We start from the raw sequence: 22,314 nt of genomic DNA on the forward strand, positions 1-22,314 counted from the left end.
CAGAGGATGCTGGGTCTCCGGGCTCTCAGCAGGGTTTCACCATCGCCATGGGCACGCTGGGGGACACCTATGACGTGCCAAGCAAAGGTCTGGGTCCCAGGCTCAGCAGACATGCCGCAAAGCTTACATCTCTCAAGGCTCCTTGGGATCCTTAGTGGGTGAATGAGAATGGAGCAGGGACAGGGAATGGCAGGAGAAAGGTTTGGAAAGAGGGACATGGGAGGGCAGATCAACGAGGGAGAGGAGGTGCGTCTGGGGAGACCGGGCGTGACAAGAAGGTCGTGGGCCCAAGAGTTCATTGTGATTTTTTTGGTTTTTGTGAGTTGTTTTTTTTTTTGCTTTGTTTTGTTTTTCATTCTAGACTAAATGCAGGCAACCTGCCTTGCGCTCCGTCCCGATCCCCTAACAGCAGGGATGGCCGGTCTACCTGGGAGAAACTGCTCCAAACCCCCCACGGGCCAGTGGGATCAGCTCGCTTCCGTCTCTAGTCTCCTGTGCCCTACAGGCCCTTTGGCAGAAAGCCAATGTCTCCTTCCTGGGGTACCTCCCCCTGATCCCACAAATGTTCTCTTATCTAAGAACGCAGGGAGGCTTCTAGAGTCCAGAGGGAAGGGTCGGTTCAGATTCCACAGGGAACGAGGACTGGACGCAGCCTCTCCTCTCAGCCAGCTGCACCCCAAAGATGCCAGCTATGCCGAAACGAAGCCCCGACTTTCCAGATCCTTCCAGAGACTGCCAGGTATGCCCACTGCCTTGGGATCAAGGCTGGCTTACACATGGGCTCCAAATACTGCCGCCCAGATTTTTAAACCCGTCCACTGGCACAGCCAGCCTGGAGCCTGCCACGCGGGCCACCTCGCGGCCCTGAGATGGTTTTTCTTCATAGTGATCCACTCGTAAAGGCTCCTCTCCCTTCCCCAGTCAGTGGGGCTGCCTGGACACTCTTGAAGGAAGAAGACCTTCTGGGGTGTCCCCTCCAACTCCACCTTCTCAAATAGGGCCCCTCAGAGGCTCCAAAGGGACACGTCTTTCAATGCAGGCCCCCTAGTGGGTCCCAAGATGACCCCTCCCGATGACTCCTGGGAGAGTCAGCTAAGAATAAGGAAAACAAATACAGTTTGTGGTGCAACTTCCCACTTAGGAGCAAAATTGAGAAAACTGTAGGTTTGTCTCCTCTGCTTTACCTCCTGCCAGTCCCCTTCCTCCATGTCACTCCCCCCACCAGCACCCCAGCGGCTCTTCCCCTGCCGCACCTCCCCTCCCATCTCCCCCTTTCTCCTCTGAAGCCGCTACTTTTCCCCTCCAAGCCTACCTTGGTTTCCCCTCTCCATGTCCATCCTCCCACTGGTCTCGAATCATCTTTAACAAATTTGTTGTTAATCGGTGGTTGAAATTTCTAATCACAAATTTATAACATAAACAGCCACAGAACTTTCTAGCTGCATGAGTGTTAGAGCCATAAATGCAAAATTACCATAGAAGGCACAAAATAGGTGGTGACTGTTCAAGCAGAAAAACTCATTTAAATGATTTAAAATAAATTCTTAGAACACACCATTTTCCCAGTGACCTCCCAATAGTTATCGTCTCCATATCGTACACAGATTGTAATAGAAACCCCAGACACAGACCCAAGCATCTAGAAAACAAAGGCATGACCGCTAGTACATGGGTTCCTTTTAAAAAAGTGAATTAAGTTCCTCGTTGTACCATCGAAAATGGGGGGAGGGGAAGTGTCTGCACTATGCACAAGGATGTGAAGTAAAATCCAAAGAACCAGGAGAAGCAGTGTGGGGAGTAAGGCGGCTGGCAGGTGGAAAGCGTTTCCGTGGACAGAGAGGGTTCTCTGGCTGTGGGCCGGGGAGAAACCCACCCGCGGCTGGTGGAAGACTCGCTCAGGCCACCTGGAAGCCAGTTCTCCAGGGAGGCTCCAGAACCCCATCCCAGCTGCCTCCTCAAGACTGCTTTCTCCTCTGAGTTGCCTGGAGGGTTTGGGGTCCCCCCATCATCTAAATAAATTTATTCACAATCAGCAAACAAGAAAATTCCACAATCATTTTATTAAAATTTTGAAAAAAGTGAAAACAGGGGCGCCTGGATGGCTCAGTGGGTTAAAGCCTCTGCCTTCGGCTCAGGTCATGATCCCAGCATCCTGGGATCCAGCCCGGCATCGGGCTCTCTGCTCTGCGGGGAGCCTGCTTCCTCCTCTCTCTCCGCCTGCCTCATTGCCTACTTGTGATCTCTGTCTGTCAAATAAATGAATAAATAAATAAATAAAAAAAATCTAAAAAAAAAAAAGGTGAAAACAGAATAGAATGATTCCCTGGAAAGTTGTAAAACCATACCTTAAAAGAAAAAATGAGGCGCCTGGGGGGCTCCGACCGTTAAGCGCCTGCCTTCCACTCAGATCATGATCTCACTGTCCTGGGATGGAACCCGGCATCGGGCTCCCTGCTAAGGGGGAGTCTGCTTCTCCCTCTGCCCCTCACTTAGCTCATGCTCTCTCTCTCTCTCTATGTCTCTCAAAAATAAACTCTTCAAAAAATTTTAATTAAAAAAAATTAAAAATAAAATTAATCCGTCAACTGCAAATGATTTTAATCACCCCTTAGCTCCAGACTTGTATTTCTTCTGTACCTAGCTGGCGACAACAACCCAGCTCTTTCTGGAGATCACCAAAATTACTGATTTCCATTACAAAGAATGTAGTGCGGTGAAATCCGCACAGTCCGGGGGCACGAGGTGCGATCACGTCTGGCTTCCGGGTGTGCCCGTCTCTTCTCCGTTTCTCCCTTGCTCCCCTCCCCCACCCCCTTTCTCCTGCGGCCCTCAGACCTTTGGGAGAGCAGTGTGTAAGGTCTACAGACCTGGGAAAGGCTAAAGCCGTCCAGCAGCAAACGGCGCCTACCCCAGCCCGCCTTCCGCGAGGGCCTCCCACCATCCCCCCGCCCCGCAGGTGCGCCCACTACCCGCTTCCCATCCATGTCTCAGCGCCCAGTGCAAGTCAGCTCCGCTTCCCTCCTCCTGCATCCCCCCCCATCTCAGCACCCCCCGCAGGTGCCCCGCTACAATTTCCTCCACATCCATCTCCCAGGTCTCTGTGCACCCGCTGCAGGTGTCCCCCTATTTCGCCTCCATAGTCACCCCTCCCAGGTCTCAGCTCCCCCTGAGGGTGCCCCTCCCCCCCAGCTCCCCCATCATCCATTGCCCCCTCTCCATGGCTCCGCCCCTTGCACGCCGACCACCCCCAACTTTCCCGCCTGGCGCTTGCGCACTGCCGCACTTGACCCTCGCCCCCAGGCGGCCCGAGAGCGGCAAGCAGTGGCGGGCAGCACGCGGCACGAGGCAGCGGCCACCAAGACCGGGTGGGCTGGGCGCCCAGGCCACGCCTCCCGGGTGAGGGGCCGCCCCAGGGACTAGACAGCAGCCCCCTCCAGAATGCAGGCTGCTCCCACGCGGGCGGGTGGGGCCCAGGAGAGAGGCCCCGGGCTGGCGGGGAGGCATGGGGTCAGGGAGGGACTGGGAGTGGGGGCGCCCCCGGGCCCAGAGGGTGGGCGTGCGGGGTCTGAAGCCTGCTCGGCTAAGTTTGCAGGAGCTGGAGGCTGTAGGCTCACCAGCCGCGTGGCGGAGACGGTGCTCAGTCTGGAGCTGTGTAATGGAGTCTGGCCAGTCTCCACCTTGCTAGTCCTGGTCCTAGTATGTGCATTTGCTGAAAGCCCACTCAGGCCCGAGCTTCCTTGGCCCAGCCTTGTACACCGGCCCAGACCCCGCTGGTGCCCCACCTCGCTAGGCCTGAAATGTGCATTTGCCAAAAGCCTACTCAGGCCCAAACTTAGTAGTTCTAGAATCTTCCGGACTTACTCCTGCCTTCCCCTAAACTCTGTTTAGGCTCTCTTCCTTCTAGGCCTAGACGGAATCGACTCCTGGGAGGCCAGGACCTTGTCATGTCTTGGTCCGACCCCACTAGGCCCTACCGGGACCGCTCTCTGGTTTCTCACACAGGCCACGTCACCATGGCAGGGACTGAGATCTCTGTCCCTTCCGAGCAGTTTACCAAAATCAAAGCGCCGGAGCTGGTCCCAGAAGTCCTACTAGAGGAGGAAGAAGACAGAGCGTGCAGAGGGAGGGAGCCCCCCGGGCCCAGAGATGGGCAGGCCCTGTGCCCCTACAGGCCCCTCCAGGCCAAGGGGCCAGAGCGCGAGCAGGAGCCGCTGCTCACCACGGAAGAGAGCGAGAAGCACATTCTGACGCTGCAGACGGTGCACTTCTCCGAAGACGTCAGCTGGCTCAGCCCGCAGCCCCAGGACGGTGTGCAGGTGACCGTCCAGCAGGCAGGTGGCGGGCCGCAGCCCCTGCTCTGGCTGGGTGAGGGGGCCCCGCCGTGCGTCACCATCAGCCTCCAGGAGGAAGTGTACTCGCTGCAGGAGATGCAGGTAATGGAGCTGCACGTTCTGGAAGGTGGCCTGGCCGGGGCCAGCGAAGAGAGCAAGTTTGTGGTGAGCCTGGCGGAAAGCCCTGGATTGTTGAAGGTAGGGCTGGTGTGAAGCAACAGACCCTGGCGCCGGTGGTGGGGGGAGGCGAGCGGTGGGGGGGCTGGCAGGTTGGGGGTTGGCGGGTTCCGGGGGGGGCAGTGGGGTGGCAAGTTGGGGGGGTGGAGGGTAGGACTCAGGCAACTTGAACTTACTTTCTTGGTTGCCCTTTGTGCATGGTCAGGTAGGGACAAGGGAGCTAGAAGCTGCAGTTTCAGTTACACACAGTGAAAAGGCTGCCCCAGGAAAATCCTGGAAGACCTCCTGCTCTTTTCTAAGAGTTTAAAAAGTCACGCCAAGGAGGACACTACAAGGCGTGTTGTGGCTTCAAAAAACAGTGTTCTGATCCTGAGCCCTGGATGCCTAAGAACTATGGCGTCAGCATTTTGACGGCCGTAGATGATCTTCTGTGCTGCTTTAATTCTTGTGTTTTTCTCTGTATTCTGTGGTTTCATCGAGGCAAAGAGTCGAATCGAATGTCATTTAAGAGAGCGCATGCGTCTGAAGGCTCACTTTCGTTTGTTAGCTTGAGAAAGGCCAGGACGAGGACCGGCTGCTGGCTGAAGGCGGGTTCGAGCCCCAGGCGGGAGAGCAGCTCTTCCTGGTGGAGGCGACTCCAGGAGATGAAGGAGGAGATGAAATCGTGCTGACCATTTCAAACCTACACGTGGAAGGACAGGAAGATACGCCCGCATCCGGTCAAGGACATGCTGACAAAGCCGACTCACCAAAAAAAACAAAAAAGGCGAAGGGTAGGCCAGTTCGTAGCCCAGGAGACGGTGGACACGAGGGGGCCGCCGTTTTTCCTTAGGGGCGTGAGATGGTGGTTGAGATTTCCTGTGGTTGACTTAGTTGCTTTCAGGCTGCCAGGAAACGGGAGAAATGTTGACGTGATGTTCCATGTTGTGAATCCAGTCCCAAAGAGCTGGCGTCTTGGACACGAATGTTTTCAAAGCAGAGTGAAGACGCTCCTGCGATGTTCTGTGTAGACACAGAGAAGGGGGTCCCTGATCCGCCCCAGTTTGCAGCCCCGGCTGGGGGGGAGTGGCGCGGGCCTGATGGAGGCGAGGGCAAGGGCCTCGGGGCCAGAAGAAGGAGTGACGTCCAGGAGGCCGCGGAGGCATCTTGTAGGGAGGGAATGCTTAGGTGAGGAGAGGGAAGAAGACTAGGAAACCATAAGAACCGGGGATCCCCACTCCGGGCAGCTGGAAGCGGTCCGTGGGCAGCTCTGGAAGCGCGAGGGTGGGCAGCTCCACGGGTGGGTGCTCCGAGATGGAGATTAGGACACGTTAGGAAGGACCTTGAAGCTCAGTTCAAGTCATACTAAAACTAAGGGCGTGTGGCAGCAGCCCACAGCGTGATGACCCTCAAAAATTACTTTTTTTAGCTTTTTAGAAAATACTAGTTTCTCTCTCATTTAAAGCAAGAGAGCTCACCCCCCAAATCTCAGTTTCTAGCTCATTTGTACAAAGTCATCTCTGGCCACATGTGGCTGTTTCCTTCCAGCAACAGGTGTCCGGGGCCGGGCGGGGACTCCTGTTTCAAAAGTGGCGCTGCTGCTCCTCCCTCCGTGTGGTTCAAGTCATTCATTCGAGTTCATGGCCTCTGGCTTCAGTAGACAGCTGAGTTTGCAATCTTTGCTGTAATATATGTACATTTACATCGTCCTTCGTGCGTATTTAAATCAAGAGATCGCCCCAAATTCCCAATCCCCAGCTCGTTTTATTTTTCATCTACTCACAATTGTGTGCAACCATCCCCAATACTTCCAGTCGCTTTTCGTCCCCCAGAGAAAAGCGAGCCGCAGGGACGCCTGGGTGCCTCAGTGGGTTAAGCGTCTGCCTTTGATTCAGGTCATGATTCCCGGGGTGCTGGGATCGAGTCCCATGTCGGGCTCCCTGCTCTGTGGGGAGTCTGCTTCTCCCTCTGCCTCTGCCCCTCGCGGCTGCTCATGCCCTCCCCAAATAAGTCCACAAATAAAATCTAAAGAAAAGCAGTAAGAGACGTGTACCCACTTAGCAGTCATCTCTGCACGCTTTGTTTAAACGGACTCGACACACACAGTACGTTGTCTGGATCACACGCAGTACATGGTCTCGGACACACAGAGTCCGTGGTCTTCTGTGTCCAGACCACTGAACGTTACCAGCACTTCAGTCCTTTGTCCCTGAGGGTCGTGGGTCGTGGGGACACCGCGGGTTTCGTGTACGCTTCCGTCCATCTGTCACCGTTTGGGCTATGTCTGCATCTTAGGCAGCGTGAGTCGTGCTGCTGGGCGCAAGCGCGTACGCGTTGTTGTTTGCACACTTGCCTCCTGTCCTTTGGGGCGTGTACGGAGGAATGGAATGGAATTGCCGGGTCGTGTGATCCGTCTATGTTTCAGTCTCTGTTCAGTTTTTAAGGACTTCCCGGTTCCCCCAGCAGCCGCACCGACTTACACTCCCCCCAGGAGTGCGGGAGGTTCCCGGGCCTCTACACTCTTGCCAGCACTTTTTTCCCATTAAAAAAAAAAAAAAAAATTAGAGCTCTAATGGCCATAAAGAGCACCCCATTGTGGCTTTGATCTGCGTTTCCCTGGTGCTAATCATGGCGTAGGAAGGCGGTGTGAAGTTAACTTCAAGGTGTTTTATTTTCATGTGCTTCTGGGCCATTATGGGTTTTCTCTGGAGAAAGGTCTACGGAAATCTTTTGCCCGTTTTTCAGTTTTGCTTCCTTTCACCGCTGCCACAAACACCCCGGGTCGGGTGGCTTAGAGGATAGAAGGTGTTCCTTCACGGTCTCAAAGGCTGGAAGTCCGGGATCATGGCGTTGGAAGGCTCTAGGAAAGACTGCGTTCCAGGATTTCTTTTAGTTTCTGGCATTGTCACAATCACGGCCCTTTTTTTTTTCCGCTCGTAGATGTGTTACTGGACTCTGCCTCTGTTGTCACGTAAAATCCTCCCTCCCCCTGTGTGTCTCTCCCTGGGTTTCTTCTCTTCTAAGGGCACAGTCATAAGCTTGATGACATCTGCAGAGACCCTATTTGCAAGTAAGGTCACCGCTACGGTTGTTTGCCATTAGGATTTCAGTGTATCATCGGGGGGATCACAACTCAACCCATTAACCTTCTATTTCAAGTTTGTTGGGTTTGTATCATGAAAGCCGCTGCAATTTGTGAAGTGCTTTTTCTGAATCTGTTGAGATGATGGTGTTTTTCTTCCCCTTCTTTTTGTTTATATGGTGTGTTGTGCTGATGGGTTATCTGTGTTGAACCATCCTTCCATTCCTGGGATAAATTCCACTTGGTCTCGGTACATAATCCTTTTAATAAACTGCTGGGTTTGGTTTACTAGTATTCTATTGGAAATTTTCCACTTATATTTATAAGCCTTATTGGTCCATAGTCTTCCTTTGCTGACTTTGACTTCAGTATCTAACACTGTCCTCATGGGATGAATTAGGAAGTGCCCTTCTTTTTCGTGTGTGCACTTTGAAAAGGATTGATGTTCATTCTTTAAGCATCTGGTAGAATTCTCCAATGAAGACTTTTGGTCCTGGGGATTTCTTTGTGGGTAGTTTTTTTATTAATGATTCAATCTTTTTATTTGCTAAACATCTATTCAGACTTTCTATTTCTTCTTGAGTCAATGTCGGTAGTTTGTGTGTTTCTAGGAATTTTCCATTTCACTGGGTTATCTGGTTCATTGGCGTACAGTCGTTCAAAGTACTCTCTTATAACCTCTACCCCTGTGTACAGTTGATAGTCCTGTCTCTACTTCCCTTCCTGATTTGCTTATTTGACTTTTCTCTTTTTCTTCTTGGTTGCAAGTCTAGGTGAAGATTTGTCAGTGATGATCTTTTAAATGAACCCACTTCTGCTGCCATCAGTTCTGTTGTTTTCCTGTTTTCTACCTCATTTATGTCCATTCCAATCTTCATGATTTCCTTCCTGCTGCTAGCTTTGGGTTTGGATTTCTCTTATTTGTCTAGTTCCTCCAGGTGTAACGTTAAGTTATTGATCTGAAATGCTTTTTCTTTTTCAGTGTAGGTGTTTACAGCTAAAAGTTTCCCTCTGAGCACTGCTTTGGCTGCACTCTGTAGGCTTTGGTATGTGGTATTTCTCTTCCATTTGGCTGAGTATTCCACAGTGACTTTGTGATTCCCCCTTTGACCCACTGGTCACTTGTGAGTGCGTTGTTTAATTTCCACATGTTTATGAATTTTCCAAATTTTCTTCTTTTATTCTTGATTTCAGGTCATCATGGTCAGAAAGCATACGATTTCTATGCTTTTTTAAATTTATTGACTTTTTAAAAAATATTTTATTTCATTTGAGGGAGAGAGAGAGTGCACGAGCAGGGGCAGGGAGAAGGAGAAACAGACTCCCCGCTGAGTGGGGAGCCCAAGGTGGGGCTCAATCCCAGGACCCTGACATGAGGCTCCATCTCAGGATCCTGAGACCATGACCAAGCCAAAGACAGACAGACGTGCAACCGACTGAGCTACCCAGGCGCCCTTAATTTATCAGTATTTGTTCTGTGGCCTAAAACATGGTTTTTCCTGAGAAATGTTCTGCATGTACCTGCAAAGAATGTCCGTGGGGTTGTTGTTGAGTCAAGTGTTCTGTAGATGTCTGTCATGTCTGGTTGATAGCATTAAATCTTCTGTTTCCTTGCTGATACTGTAATTGTCTTCTCTGTTGTTGAATCTCCCACTATTACTGAAGTGCTTCTTTCTACCCTCAGCTCTGTCCATTTTTGCCTCAGGTATTTTGGGGCTGTGTTATTTGGCGCTTATATGTTTATTATTGTTCCACCTTTGTGATGGATTGAGTCTGTTGTTGTATAATATCCTCGTTTATCTCTTGTAACAGATTTTGTCTTAAGGTTGCTTTGTCTGTTACTAGAGTTGTCCCAGGTCTTCTGAGTGCCATTTGCATGGAATGTGTTTTGTTGACTTACCCCATGATGCTTAAAAAAGGATGTGCCAAGTTACTTCAGTGTGTTTCCATGAAATTTGACCATCTCAAGGAAATTTCTACAAATACATAAACTCTTTATCTTCTCCTTCTTGCAGAAGTAAAGCGAACCTTCCGCTGTGATAGCTGCATGTTCACCTCTTCTAGAATTTCGAGTTTTAATCGTCACATGAAAACCCACAGCACTGAAAAGCCACATATGTGTCACCTTTGCCTGAAAGCTTTCCGCACCATCACTCTTCTGCGGAATCATGTCAATACCCACACAGGTAAACCGGAGGAGAAGATTTCCTGTCAAGGATAAGTGTTAACGTTTATGTATGAATGTGAAATCTACCTATCGGCATATTAAAATAACATGCTTAACATTTAGTTTTCCTTCAGTTTTGCCTCAAAACATCAAATGTTACAAAGATTTTTCTCCTAAATGTCTGGGGTATTTGTGATTTAAAGGGCCTCTTCTTAATTTTTAAAGCATTCTGAAACTGAGTCTGATTTATAGGTTATAAGTTCCTCAGAGAACGTGTGGTTGCGTCTTGTTTAATAGGATAAACTGTGGGATTTTGCAGGAACCAGGCCCTACAAGTGCAGTGACTGCGACATGGCATTTGTCACCAGCGGAGAACTGGTCCGACACAGACGCTACAAACACACTCACGAGAAGCCCTTCAAATGTTCCATGTGCAAGTACGCCAGCGTGGAAGTAAGTTCATTCATGTACTTGAAGCTTCAAGGTGCTCTTAGTAAGAAGTGGACATGAAAGTTAAGTTCACGCTAATAGACTCTCTTACAAAAGTAAGTTTCCCTAAAGATATTATTCATACAAAATCTATGCAGGAAGTAATACTCATTCTATTTTCTGGATGTAATAAAGTTGGAGGGGCACCTGGGTGCCTCCATAGGTCAAGCGTCTGGCTCTTGGTTTTGGCTCAGGTCACGATCTCTTAATTGTATGATGGAGCACTGCTGGGTGTGGAGTCTGCTTAAGATTCTCCGTCTCCCTCTCCCTTTCCACCCATCCCCTGCTTGCGAGTTCTGCGCGATATCTTTCTCTCAAAAAAAAAAAAAAAAGGGGAAGAAAGAAAATTGAATTTTTTTCTTTGATTACCGATTAACAAAAGTACAGTAAAAGTGTACAAATTTACAAATGAAATTACTTGTACTTGAGAAATGTTTCCCAAATGTGTTAGAAAGTCCTATCTGGTGTTTTATGACATTTACTCTGTTCTACGAAATCCAAGGGGATTTGCTCTAACAGAACCAGTCAGAGTTTTCACTGCAATTTTGGGCCTTTCCTCAGTGGAACCCAGGCAAATACGAGGCAACTTGCGGGAAGAATCAGATGTGGCCCATTTCCCCTCTCAGGCACAGGGAGACCACCTTCCTCAAACCTCGGTGGTGTGTTATGGTCCTTTCAACCAGATCGTTTTATTTATACCTTCCCGGTGGCTCAGTCATGCTCCAAATGAAAGGACAGCCGCCTGTGACACTTACTTTGCCGAGCCAGTTCCCTACGAGGAACTGTGAAGCACTGCGTGGCTCTCCGTTCCGTGCACGCTGGGTCCTGGGTCCGAGCCCATCTGGGGACGGATCACACACTTGCGGGGAACGGAGTTAAAGGGGAGGGCTGGAATTTAATACATGACGCAACCCCATTTCGTAAATGAGGGAAGCTCACGGACGGGGTCGGGATTTGGTTCCAAGAATTTTTTCCCACTATTACTATTTTTAAAAATTATTTGTCATCGGAGTGAAAGGTGGTGGCTGTGTATGAAACACGCAGTGAAGGTTTCAAAGCACAAAGCCACCCGAGACTCCGAGACTCTTGAACCGCCCCCTTGTTGGTGCCCTGTGGGTTCTCAGCACAAGCTTGTGTGTCGGCAGAGAGCCGTCTCGGGGTGGGCCGTCCACACACAGCCCGAGGAGAGGTCGGCCTCTATGTAGGGACCCTCGCCACTGCCATTTGCCCCTGCCCTGCTGCTCTGTTGCAAGGGAGGTGGAGTGTTGTAGTCACCTGAGCTCCCCCCGCACTGTCCCTTGACACTGGGGCCTGCAAGAATGTGTCCAAGCTGTGGGCAGATTATGACACTCCTGAAAGCTTGTGAATGCCCTCCGTGCCCTGCTCCTTTGGGAGCCACGGAGGACATCTCTGCCCACAGCTGCCTGTGCTTCTCTCTCCACTGACCAAACCTTTCCTGCTATAATTGTTAAAATTTTCTCTTTGCCTTCTCATATACTCGAAGACATCCACTTTGCTTCTAAAATTCTCAGCTGAAGTTCTCTGTTCGGACCTTGTTTTCCGTCTGAGTCTTCTGTGGTTCTCGAAATGTTCTCCAGGCTTATGCATGCTTGTCCCATACCAGGAGCCAGACCAGGCATAGCTTTCCCGAGATGGCAGGCAGGACTGACACCAGCTCTCTGACAGCGGTCACCCGGGGTGGCTGATTGCCCCGTGCTCTGCTGAAGGCAGATAAGGGCCCGCAGCGAGAGCGTACAGGGGAACAGTTCTAAGAGGTGATCAAACAGACAAGAAAAATGATTAAGCCAGAGGGAATATGTGGTTTACCTTTTAATATTGCCTGGGATGTATAATTAATCAAATTAGAAGATGCTTCCTTTTACTTAAAAGTTTCTTCTTGGGGCGCCTGGGTGGCTCAGTGGGTTAAAGCCTCTTTGGCTCAGGTCATGATCTCGGGGTCCTGGGATCGAGCCCCGCATCGGGCTCTCTGCTCATCGGGAAGCCTGCTTCCTCCTCTCTCTCTGCCTGCCTCTCTGCCTGCTTGTGATCTTTGTCAAAAAAAAAAAAAAAGTTTCTTCTTCTAAAGAAACACTAATACTCGTGTGCCATTTGGGGCCCACATAGCCCGTCTCTGTGAAATGCTTCACGGGGAGGTTGTGGTCCATCAAAGACCCTGTTTCAAGGCTCCTGCGTTATTTACACAAACATTCGTCTTCTGGCCTCTGCGCGGATCTAAACCTGCCTCCGAGACAAAAACCCCAGACTTCAGCCTTCCCTTTGTAACGTGTGGTGGGTCTGAGAGTTTCTTGAAATTACTGCTCCTCACCCACCGAGGACCTCAGACGTGCACATCAGACGGAAAACATCACCCCGGAGCGGGGGAAAGAAAGGCACGACTGGTTCACCGTGGTGGGCGCATGCGATCCGCACTGACGTTATGGTCGGAGCGATTTCCAGATCTTCTGTGACGCTGACTCACGGGAGGCGCTCACGACGCGTAAGTGTTGACCGCCCCGTCCCCCTCGTCTGTCTCCCAGGCTAGCAAGCTGAAGCGTCACATCCGCTCGCACACGGGGGAGCGTCCCTTCCAGTGCCTTCTGTGCAGCTACGCCAGCAAGGACACCTACAAGCTGAAGAGGCACATGAGGACGCACTCAGGTAGCACGAGTGGGTTCGGCCCGGCGTCCCTGTGGCACGGGAGCCCGGACAGAACGTTCCTGGTGGCCCGCGGGAGGCGCAGACGTCAGAGCGGGCGTCTCCATCCTTTCTGGGGACTTGCGCGGCCCCTCTGCGTGCGCTTCGCCCTGGGGGGCCCACGGCGGGGGTGGGGGGGAAGCGGACCGCCGTCCAGTGTCTGCCTCGGGGGCTGCGTCGAGGATGTCCATCCCCTGCTTCACTGACCCTCCCGTTTTAAGGCAGAATGGAAAGCGTGCTGGTTTCCTCATGCACTTACTTTACTTTTTAGTTATTTTCCATGGGCCTGTAGTGGACACACACACACGTTTCAGGGGTACAACAGAGGGACTGTCCGGTCACACACTTTACTCAATGCTCATCGTTAAGTCCCCTTCTGCCCCTGCACAAGCTGACATGCACGATGTGAATACGGGACCGCCGACCACACGCCCCAGGCCAAGCTGTACATCCCCGTGACCTGTTAATTTTATAATTGAAATTTCATACCCCTAAATCCCTTTCCCCTGTTGGCCGGTCCCTCAACCCCGCTCTCCTTGGCACCCCCAGTTCTCTTCATCGATGAGTCTGTTTTGTCCATTTTGTTCCATAGAGCCCACATCTAGGACAAATCCAACGGTGTCTTTCTCTGCCTGAATTTTTCACTTAGTGTGACCCCCACTAGGCCCACCTGTGTCATTGCAAATGGCAGATCTCAATTCTTTTTTGGTGGCTGAGCAATATCCCATTTTATGTGTAAATACATATACATGTGCACCACTTCTCTTTTACCCACTCGTCTCTCGGGTAGGCAGGCTGCTTCCGTGTTTGAACTGTTGTCAGTAACATTGCAGGAAACCCAGGGGGCCACGTATCTTTCCAAATCACTAAATACCCAGAAGCGGGACTAGTGGATTAGGTGGTATTTGTAGCACTTACTTTACATATATTCTTTGTACGAAGACTGTGTTTACGTGTATGTCTCAGTTCTGTAGACCAGGGTGGGAATGGGCGGCTGGCGGGGACCAGTAGCTCCCAGATGGCGGGAGAGCCGCCTGTCTGAGCCCCTGTCCACAAGCTGTGCTTGACGTAATGTTCGGGCTCCAATCGTGTGGCTAAATATCCAAGGAAGGGGTTGAGACAGGAGCCTCGGGGATGAAAGAAAGGCTTTCAGCTCCAGGGGCCTCTGGAGGGGATCCCGGCTTCCTAGGCGAAGCCCCCGGGCAGAGGGTCACTTTTGTCGCCCATGTCACAGGCGAGAAGCCGTACGAATGCCACGTGTGCCACGCTCGCTTCACCCAGAGTGGCACCTTGAAAATACACATCGTGCAGAAGCACAGCGAGAACGTCCCCAAGTACCAGTGTCCGCACTGCGCCACCGTCATTGCAAGGAAGAGTGACCTGCGTGAGTGTCTGGCTTCATGAACTTCCTTTAGGGACGGTACTGGTTGGCTCTTAGGGGGCACAGCCTGGAAAGCCGTGGAGCCCTGGGCCTGTTGACAGGCAGGCTCCTGGTCTGCAGGACCCGCTGTGGAAGAGGGTTTTTTCCCAGCGGTCTTGTGGTGCCATCTAGTGGCGACATGGCAGACGTGCGATTTCGTGGCTCGTTTCTCGTGGCTCGAAGCCGTTCCCTTCCGGGTGCACCTGCTAAGCAGCCAGTCACACGTATGTTAGCTCTTGAAGGACTTCCACGGTTACTGTTTTGTTCCACATTGAGCCTGGTTTTACAGATGGTGGAGGGGCTTCGATGATGGAGGGGCTTAGAGACACAGCGTGAACTGCCCCACGGTCCCCTGAGCTAGGAGGGGCCCAGGTGTCCAGAGGTGGCCTGACTCTTAAAGTTCTCATCAGTGATACTGTGCGGACCTTTCTTAAACCCCCCCCCCCCGTGATCCTAAAACGTTCCGGGAGCTGAGGTTGCGAAAGGGAGAACCCAAACAGCCCTCCCCTTAGGGGACTCACTTCAGTAAAAGGGGCCAGCCTGTGCCCCGACATCCTTGTCGTGACATGGGATGCCCTCTTCATGGCACGAGACAGCACGGAGCGAGAAAGGGACGCACCGTGAGAGACGCTGAATGCCAGATTTAGGAGTCGGGGTTTGATCCTGCCCCCATGGAAAACTGGGCAGGACTTAGCAGGGGAGCGACGGTGAGTGATGAGCCTTTCCCCTTTGTTCCGGGAATCCTGGGCTTCCCGCTTTCCCTGATCTCACTTCTCTTGCCAAAGCGTGTAACACCGTGATACTCAGAACGTGTTAGCACAAGTACAAGTCACGGATTCACCCGGAGAACGTCTGGAGATGAGGTGCACAGTTTGAGAACATTTCTGGAGAGTGAGGGTGGTTTTTTGGAGCCTTAACCTTTTTTTTTTTTTTTTTTTAAGCCTGGAACATACTGTCAATGTTAGTATAGTTACCGGCACGCCATAAAACACAGCCTAGTGGGACTTTTTAGGGCACAAGGGCTACACGTCTGTTCCCAGCACGACAAAATGATGTAGGTTACGCCTCATCTCGGTAGGGGGCCCCTCCCGGACCCGGTGAGATGCTTTGCAAACTCCGGAAGTCTTCCTGCCTGCCCCCGCCGGGGAGGTCAGGCTCCCCAGTGACTGGGTCAGCACATCGCGGGTGGACCTCCTCCAGCTGTCCGTTGGGGTTTGGCCTCTCCCCCAAAGGGCCATAGACCACCATGCGTGAGACTCAGTTCGGTAGAAATTATTCTAAAGTACGTCCAATCAGACCTCACTGCACGTCCTAGGTCAGTGACAACAGAGGAAGAAAGCAGGGCATCGACTTCTAACAGAACATCTCAATATTTTTTTTAAGTTAGGTTAGAGAGGTCCTATCTTTGTTATGCAAAACTGCCTTAACCTTATCCTGAAAACCCGCCTACACCGTGATCAGGTTCTCAGGGCGCTTGGTTCAGTGACCACGTTGGGTCCGCTGTGCCACAGCTTCCGCGGGACCTCCCTGCCTAGTGCAGGGGTGACCCGTGGACCTGCCAGGACAAGGTGCCTTCTGAGCGGAGTTCAGCATGGAAGGATTTCATTCCCCGGGAGGCAGTTGGCAGTATCTGGAGGCCTTCTGGCTGTCACAACTGGGGAAAAAGGATGCTGCTGGTATCTACTGGGTGGAGACCAGGGACACCGCTGAACTCCCCACAGTGCCCAGGACAGCTCCCCCGAGAAGAAACCAGCTTCTGGGGCCAGCCGCGCTGAGACTGAGAAGCGCTGACACAGGGCTCAGGAGAGCAGCCAGCAGAAATCACACGGTTTCAGCGCCCGCCCTTCTGTTTCAGGTGTCCACCTGCGCAACTTGCACACGTACAAGGCCACGGAGATGAAGTGTCGCTGCTGCTCCGCGGCCTTCCATGAACGCTACGCCCTCATTCAGCACCAGAAGACTCACAAGAATGAGAAGAGGTTCAAGTGTGAACACTGCAGTTACGCCTGCAAGCAGGTACGAGGTCCCAGGCGATTCAGGGAGGCGGAGGGAGGCCGCGGTGTGTGCAAGACGGGAGCATTTCAGGCGGTCCTCTGTCGCCGTGAAAATACTGGGCAGTTGTTCTTTCAGAATAACCAGAAAGCAGCCGTGGGCCAACATGCCCAAGCGACGGTTCTTAAAAGTATGGTTGAGAGGGGCGCCTGGGTGGCTCAGTCGGTGAGGCGTCCGACTCTTGGTTTCAGCTCAGGTCATGATCTCAGGGTCTTGGGATCGAGCCCCAAGTCGGGCTCCACGCTCAGCGAGGCGTCTGCTCGAGAAATCTCTCTTCTCCGCTCCTCCCTCCCCGTGCATGCTTTCTCTTTGCGGTCTCCCGAAACCCAGCGGCAGGGGGCAGGAAAGCACCCAGCGGGCTGTCCGAGTTGCTAGCTCAACTAGCCCGGACCCCTTCTTCCCTGGACCACTGTTCCCACTTGAAAACACGAGCGACAGACTCGCCTCTTCCGTCTCAGACGTTTGGCAACACTCTGCCCTTTTTCTGAAAGTAAATAAAACGAGTCCGTCGCTTCCAGGAAAATGTGTTGCCAAAGATATGATTTCAGCTGTCAAGAGGAAATACACAATTAGAAATTTGTATTTCCGCCACCGGGAGCTTGACAGCTTGCTAACACTGAAGACTTTTCTAACGAGACTGGAGCGATTTTAAGGAAGCATTTCTTCATAGGGCTTCATGAAATGTGTCAACAGTTGGAAGCTTTGCATAACTCAATAAACTGAGATCTGCCAGATGACCAGTCAGTCCACTAGTTTACAAAATCATTCATGTAGGTAAAAGATTCCCTCAAAGTATAAGATCGGTCAGCGGACTGGGCTGACAAAAAGGACCGTCTTCCCCATTCGCCCTTGCTCTCACCCTCCTCCCGGGACAGGGTCGCTCCGTCCCACCAGGGCCACACTGTCTGGGAAGGAGGGTGCGAGGAAAGGCCTGTGGGGAACAGAGTACTCATAAGAGAGAGCCTTGGAGAAACACAGTTCAGTTTCAAACAGGAACCTAGAAGTGGGCATGCGTCTCCTCTGCGAGACCATCGCATTTTAAATAAAACAAATAAAATGGGTACTTTTGTTTGACTTTATATGTATTTGTGTCCTGCTTCTCCCAGTTAAGTGCTCAGGTAAATCTTAGTTAAAACTTCTGGTTATTTCCTCACTGAGAACAGCTTTGATCACTTCTATGCTTTTCAATAGATAGTAAGACTTGTCCTAGTGATTATCATTTCACTCCCCAAGGAATGTTCCACCACAGGCCACGAGGGGCTGTGGGACCTGCTGGGAGCTCGCTGGTGGCCTGGCGGTGGGGATGCGGGCAAGTTCGGTTCCTGGTGGGGCAGACTGTGCTCCACTCTAGGAATGCCGCCCTGACAGTGTGTGCGCTGCCGTTTTTCCTCACCGTGCGCTGCTCGCTGGGGAGGGAGGGAAAGTATAAAGTAACGTCAAGGACGAAAAGATCTACGTTGAGTCGCTCAGCGGCTTGTCTCCCTCGCCTTCCCTCCTAGGAGCGTCATATGACCGTTCACATCCGCACCCACACCGGGGAGAAGCCATTCACCTGCCTCTCGTGCAGTAAATGTTTCCGGCAGAAGCAGTTGCTAAACGCGCACTTCAAGAAATACCACGATGCCAGTTTCATCCCGGCCGTTTACGGATGCCCCAAGTGTGGCAAAGGCTTCTCCCGCTGGGTAAGCTTACTTAAGTCCCAGTAAATCCTCCTCGAAGAGGTTCCTCTGTTTCACAGGCGCTGAAACTCGGGGAGTTTAAACCCAATTATAGAAACTTGCCAGGGCTGAAGGCAGCGTCTGTCCTGCCAGAGGGTAGTGGTTCTTAGCTTTTCGGAGTCATCGAGCTCTTGAAAATCTTATGAAAGTGTGGTCTCCCCTTCCGAGAAAAAAAAAAAAAAAAAAAGACAGTTCTGCTAAGAAAATCCCGCAGATCGTTTTAGGGAATTCTCAGACTCCCCAGGATCTGCAAGGACGCCTGCTTTCGGCGTAACATTTTAACATTGTTCCTGTGAATTAGATTTAGGCTGCTTCACAGAGAGGATGCAGTTTTCAGCACATCTCAGAGACATTCTTAGAAAAGTGTTGTTGGTACTCTGTTAAGAAATACCTTTAAAAAAAAAATACCTTTAGTCTTCCATGTTATTTATTTTTTAGGCACTGTATTCATTATCTGTCATCATCTAACAAGTTATCTCAAAACTTAGTGGCTTAAAAAACAACAGACACGTATTACTGCACATTTTCTGTGGGGCAGGAATTTGAGAGGGGCTTAGCTGGGTGGGTCTGGCTCAGCATCTCTCATGAGGTTACGGTCTGGTTATTGTCCACTGGGGGCCGAGTTATCCAAGGCCTGGCGGGCCTGGAGGCTCCACTTCCAAGATGGCGCCCTCCCATGGCGGTTGGTAGGAGGCTTAGTTCCTCACCACATGGACCTCTCCATTGGGCTGTTCCTCCTGACCCCGAGCAAGGGGGAGAGAGAGACGGGGAAGCCACTGGGCCCTTTGTCAGCTAGTTTTAAAAGTGACCCATTACCTGTATTCATTAGAAACAAATCAGTAAGTCCAGCCCACATTCAAGAGTGGGGATGGGGTTCCTTTTTGAAAGGAAGAGTGTGGAAGAATTTGTGGCCTTTGAAAAACCAGCACAGATGATGGACCAGATCCCTAGACAATGTATGTGCTCCCGGCTAGCTTTTGTAAAAGTGTCTGAATGATCTGAAGTTGACCCTGTTCATAGGGAGAAAGCTTTATTTCTTCCCTTTGTGTGTTTCTGGGTAATTCCGGAGCGTTAATACTCAAGTTCAAAATTTCTAATACAAGTAGTGGCAACACTCCAAACACAGCCGCGTTCATACCTAGTTAACACTGTAAAGAGTCAGCATTGTAAAGATTCCCCCTTTCAGTGTAAAGAACCAGGAAACAGAGAAAGAGTGAGTCCGCTTCATAGAATTCCTCGGAACATACAATCAGAAGTTTTGAAAATTCTTCTTGCGTTCAAGAAAGTGCATTTGGACCTGCTTCTAGTATACGGGCGTGCCTTGGAGATAGGGTAGGCTTCGGTTCCACAGTAGAGCACGTGTCATGATGAAGTGAGCCGAAGGAATGTTTGGTTTCCCATTGCATGTGAAAGTTAACATTGACGCTATGCTGTGGTCCGTTAAGTATGCAATGGCATTACATCTAAAAAAAAGCATAGACCTGGTATGTGCCATGGTGAGTGCTGTGAAGTGTGTAAACCTGGCAATTCACAGACCTGTACCCCTGGGGATAAAAATATACTATATGTTTATAAAAAATAAAATAAAATAAAAAAATAAAAAATAAAAAAAAGCATAGACCTTAATTTGAAAATACTTTACAGCTAAAAAATGCGAACCATCCTTTGAGCTTTCAGCAAGTTATAATCACCGATCCCAGATCACCATAACAGACACAATAACGATGAAAATTTTGAAATATCATGAGAATCACCAAAGTGTAAACACTGTCAGTAAACTTGCTCGGTGCAAGACTGCTACAGACTTTCCACTTATAAAAAAATGCAGTTCCTAAAAGTGCAGTAAAGCAGAGTATGGTAAACCGAGGTGTGCCTACATGTCAGACCTCTTACAGCCCAAAGGTGAAGAGACAAATACCCAGGGAAAAATTAGCAAAGGGTCCAAACAGACATTTCTTCAAACAAGACCTACAAATGGCCCGGGAGTGCGTGAAATGACGCTTAGCGTTGTTCGTTGCTCGGGAAATGCAGAGCAGAATCACAGTGGGATCACCTACAGCCAGCCTTGAAGGGGCTACAGTCAAAGGAGACAGAGGACAAAAGACGTGAAGAAATCGGATCCCTCTTATAGCCCCGGTGGGATTTGAAAACGGTGACGCCACCTTGGAAGACAGTCGCCGTTTCCCAAAAAGTGAAACATAAAGTTAGCATACGATTCAGCCGTTCCACTCCTAAGCGTATGCTCAAAAGAACTGAAAACACTGGACCACACAGAGACTTGTACACAAAATCCATAGCCGTATCATTCACAAACAGCCCCAAAAAGTGGAAACTACTGGCATGTGCATCAACTGATGAACGCACAGAACACTGTACATCCACACAGCGGAATATTACACAGCCATGAAAAGGAATGAGGTACGTATGCACGTGACAGCGTGGTGAACCTTAAAAGAGGCCATATATTCTATGATTCCCTTTCTAGGAAATGTCGAGAATATTCAGAGACAGAAAGTAGCTTAGTGGTTGCCAGGGGCTGGGGGAGGGAACATGGAGAGTGACCCCTAAGGGCTTAGGGTTTCTTTCGGAAATGTTCTCAGACTGATGGTGGTGACGGTTTTGCAACGCTAGGAATAAACCACTGAGTTACCCAATTTAAGTAGATGATTTGTACGGTATATGAATTAAATCTCAATAAAACTGTTAACAAAAAAATCCATTTTTGTTCCATTTGGAAGTTCCCACTCTCTCCTGACAACAAGTAAGCACCTGAATAGATTGAAAAATCAACTCTTGTAGGATCTGTAGGAGAGGGGAGGACACGGGGCCAAGTGCCGGCCCGGAGAATGGAGACGGACAGGTGAACACAGAGTCACGGCCGCCCAGAGGGGAGACTCGTGGGCAGAGGCCTCCACGGGAACCAGCGCGGGGGCGGGGAGACCTGGCATTGAGGACTTGCTGGAGGCTCAGGGACCACCTGAGTTAGAAACTGCAGCCCCGCTCACAGGGGCCCCACAGTCCTGCGAGTCTTACCACCAGGAGCCCAACCAGGCTCCCGCAGTGAACATCAGAAAAAGAATCCTTTTCTGCTTCCTTCCAGCAAGAGGAAGGGGAGGAAGGGATCTGAATCACCCCAGAACATTCTGTTCTCCTTACCAAGGTCTGTCTCTGGGGAAACCAGCTCACCAGAGCCTAACCCGCTGGGATATCATCAGAGCTAAGTGCCCCGGCGGAAGGGAGATCCCCGACTCCAGCCCACGAGAGCCATCGGGTCGCACCTGAGGTGGAAAATAAAGCCAAGAAACTCTTGTGAGGTTCACGGTCCAGAGGCCTGGTTCACGGACACAGTGAGACCAGCTCCCGGGCTACAGGACACGCCCCCTCCCCCCACCTCCCCTCCGCTTACCAAAGCCCTGTTTACAGCAGCTCCTTTCCCCCGGGCGTCAAGTCCAGCTATCAGGAAAGCATTACAAGGCATCCCAAAAGAAAAGTCACAATCTGGAGAGACAGAACAGCGAAACCAGGCATGGCAGGGGCGTCGGAACGACCCGGAATTTAAAACAGCCCTGATCAACACGCTGAGGGCGCTCGTGGATAAAGTCGACGGCACACGAGACCGGGCGAGCAACGAGAGGTGAGCAGAGAGAGAGGAATTCTATGAAAGAACCATGAAGAATTGCTACAATGGAAAAGAAAAATGCTCTGATGAATGAGATCAAAGGAAGACCTTATAAATGGAGAAGAACGGGCCGTGTTCATGGATAAGAAAACAATGTCCAAGTGTCGGTCCTTTAGAACTTGATCTACAGATTCATGAGATTGCTTTCAAAACCCCCGCGCATTAGGGACGCCCAGTGGCTCAGTCGGGTGAGCGGCTCTTGACGTCGGCTCGGGTCGTGATCTCAGGGTCGCAGGAATCTGTGCTCAGTGGGGAGCCTGCTTGAGAGTCCCCCCCACACACACCCCTCCCGTGCTCTCCCAAAATAAATAAATCTTAACAAAATAAAAAATCTCAGCACATTATTTTGCCAATACCGACAGAATGGTTTTAAAGTTACGTGGGGAGACAAAAAAACGATCATCGCCGACACAGGACCGGAGAACAAAGCTGCAGACAGATCTGCCCGCCTTCAAGATCACCGTGAAGCTGGAGTGATCACGGCACTGCGGGCTGGTGACAGAACAGACACACATGTCCGTGGGAC

The 22,314-nt window shown here is 50.9% G+C and overlaps 1 protein-coding gene across 1 annotated transcript; it reads left to right on the plus strand.

Moving 5' to 3' along the window:
• The first annotated feature begins 3,331 nt into the window (after window positions 1-3,331).
• CTCFL (CCCTC-binding factor like) lies at window positions 3,332-18,195 on the plus strand. Its single transcript, XM_032878698.1, has 9 exons — window positions 3,332-3,396; window positions 4,003-4,529; window positions 5,056-5,289; window positions 9,593-9,755; window positions 10,056-10,189; window positions 12,763-12,883; window positions 14,154-14,303; window positions 16,195-16,355; window positions 17,891-18,195. The coding sequence occupies exons 2-9, from the start codon at window positions 4,014-4,016 to the stop codon at window positions 18,095-18,097; spliced, it is 1,686 nt and encodes a 561-aa protein (XP_032734589.1). The 5' UTR covers window positions 3,332-3,396; window positions 4,003-4,013; the 3' UTR covers window positions 18,098-18,195.
• The last annotated feature ends 4,119 nt before the right edge of the window (window positions 18,196-22,314 follow it).

This window comes from Lontra canadensis, unplaced genomic scaffold (assembly GCF_010015895.1).
Source record: "Lontra canadensis isolate GAN:19392208 unplaced genomic scaffold, GSC_riverotter_1.0 scaffold65, whole genome shotgun sequence".
NCBI lineage: Eukaryota > Metazoa > Chordata > Mammalia > Carnivora > Mustelidae > Lontra > Lontra canadensis.

Excerpts from the sequence above, each read along its gene's own strand:
- CTCFL (XM_032878698.1), top strand. The coding sequence starts at position 4,014 with ATGGCAGGGACTGAGATCTCTGTCCCTTCCGAGCAGTTTACCAAAATC. Across the intron at positions 5,290-9,592 it reads AAAAGGCGAAGGGTAGGCCA|CGAACCTTCCGCTGTGATAG; the intron begins GTTCGTAGCCCA and ends GCAGAAGTAAAG. Across the intron at positions 12,884-14,153 it reads GCACATGAGGACGCACTCAG|GCGAGAAGCCGTACGAATGC; the intron begins GTAGCACGAGTG and ends CCCATGTCACAG.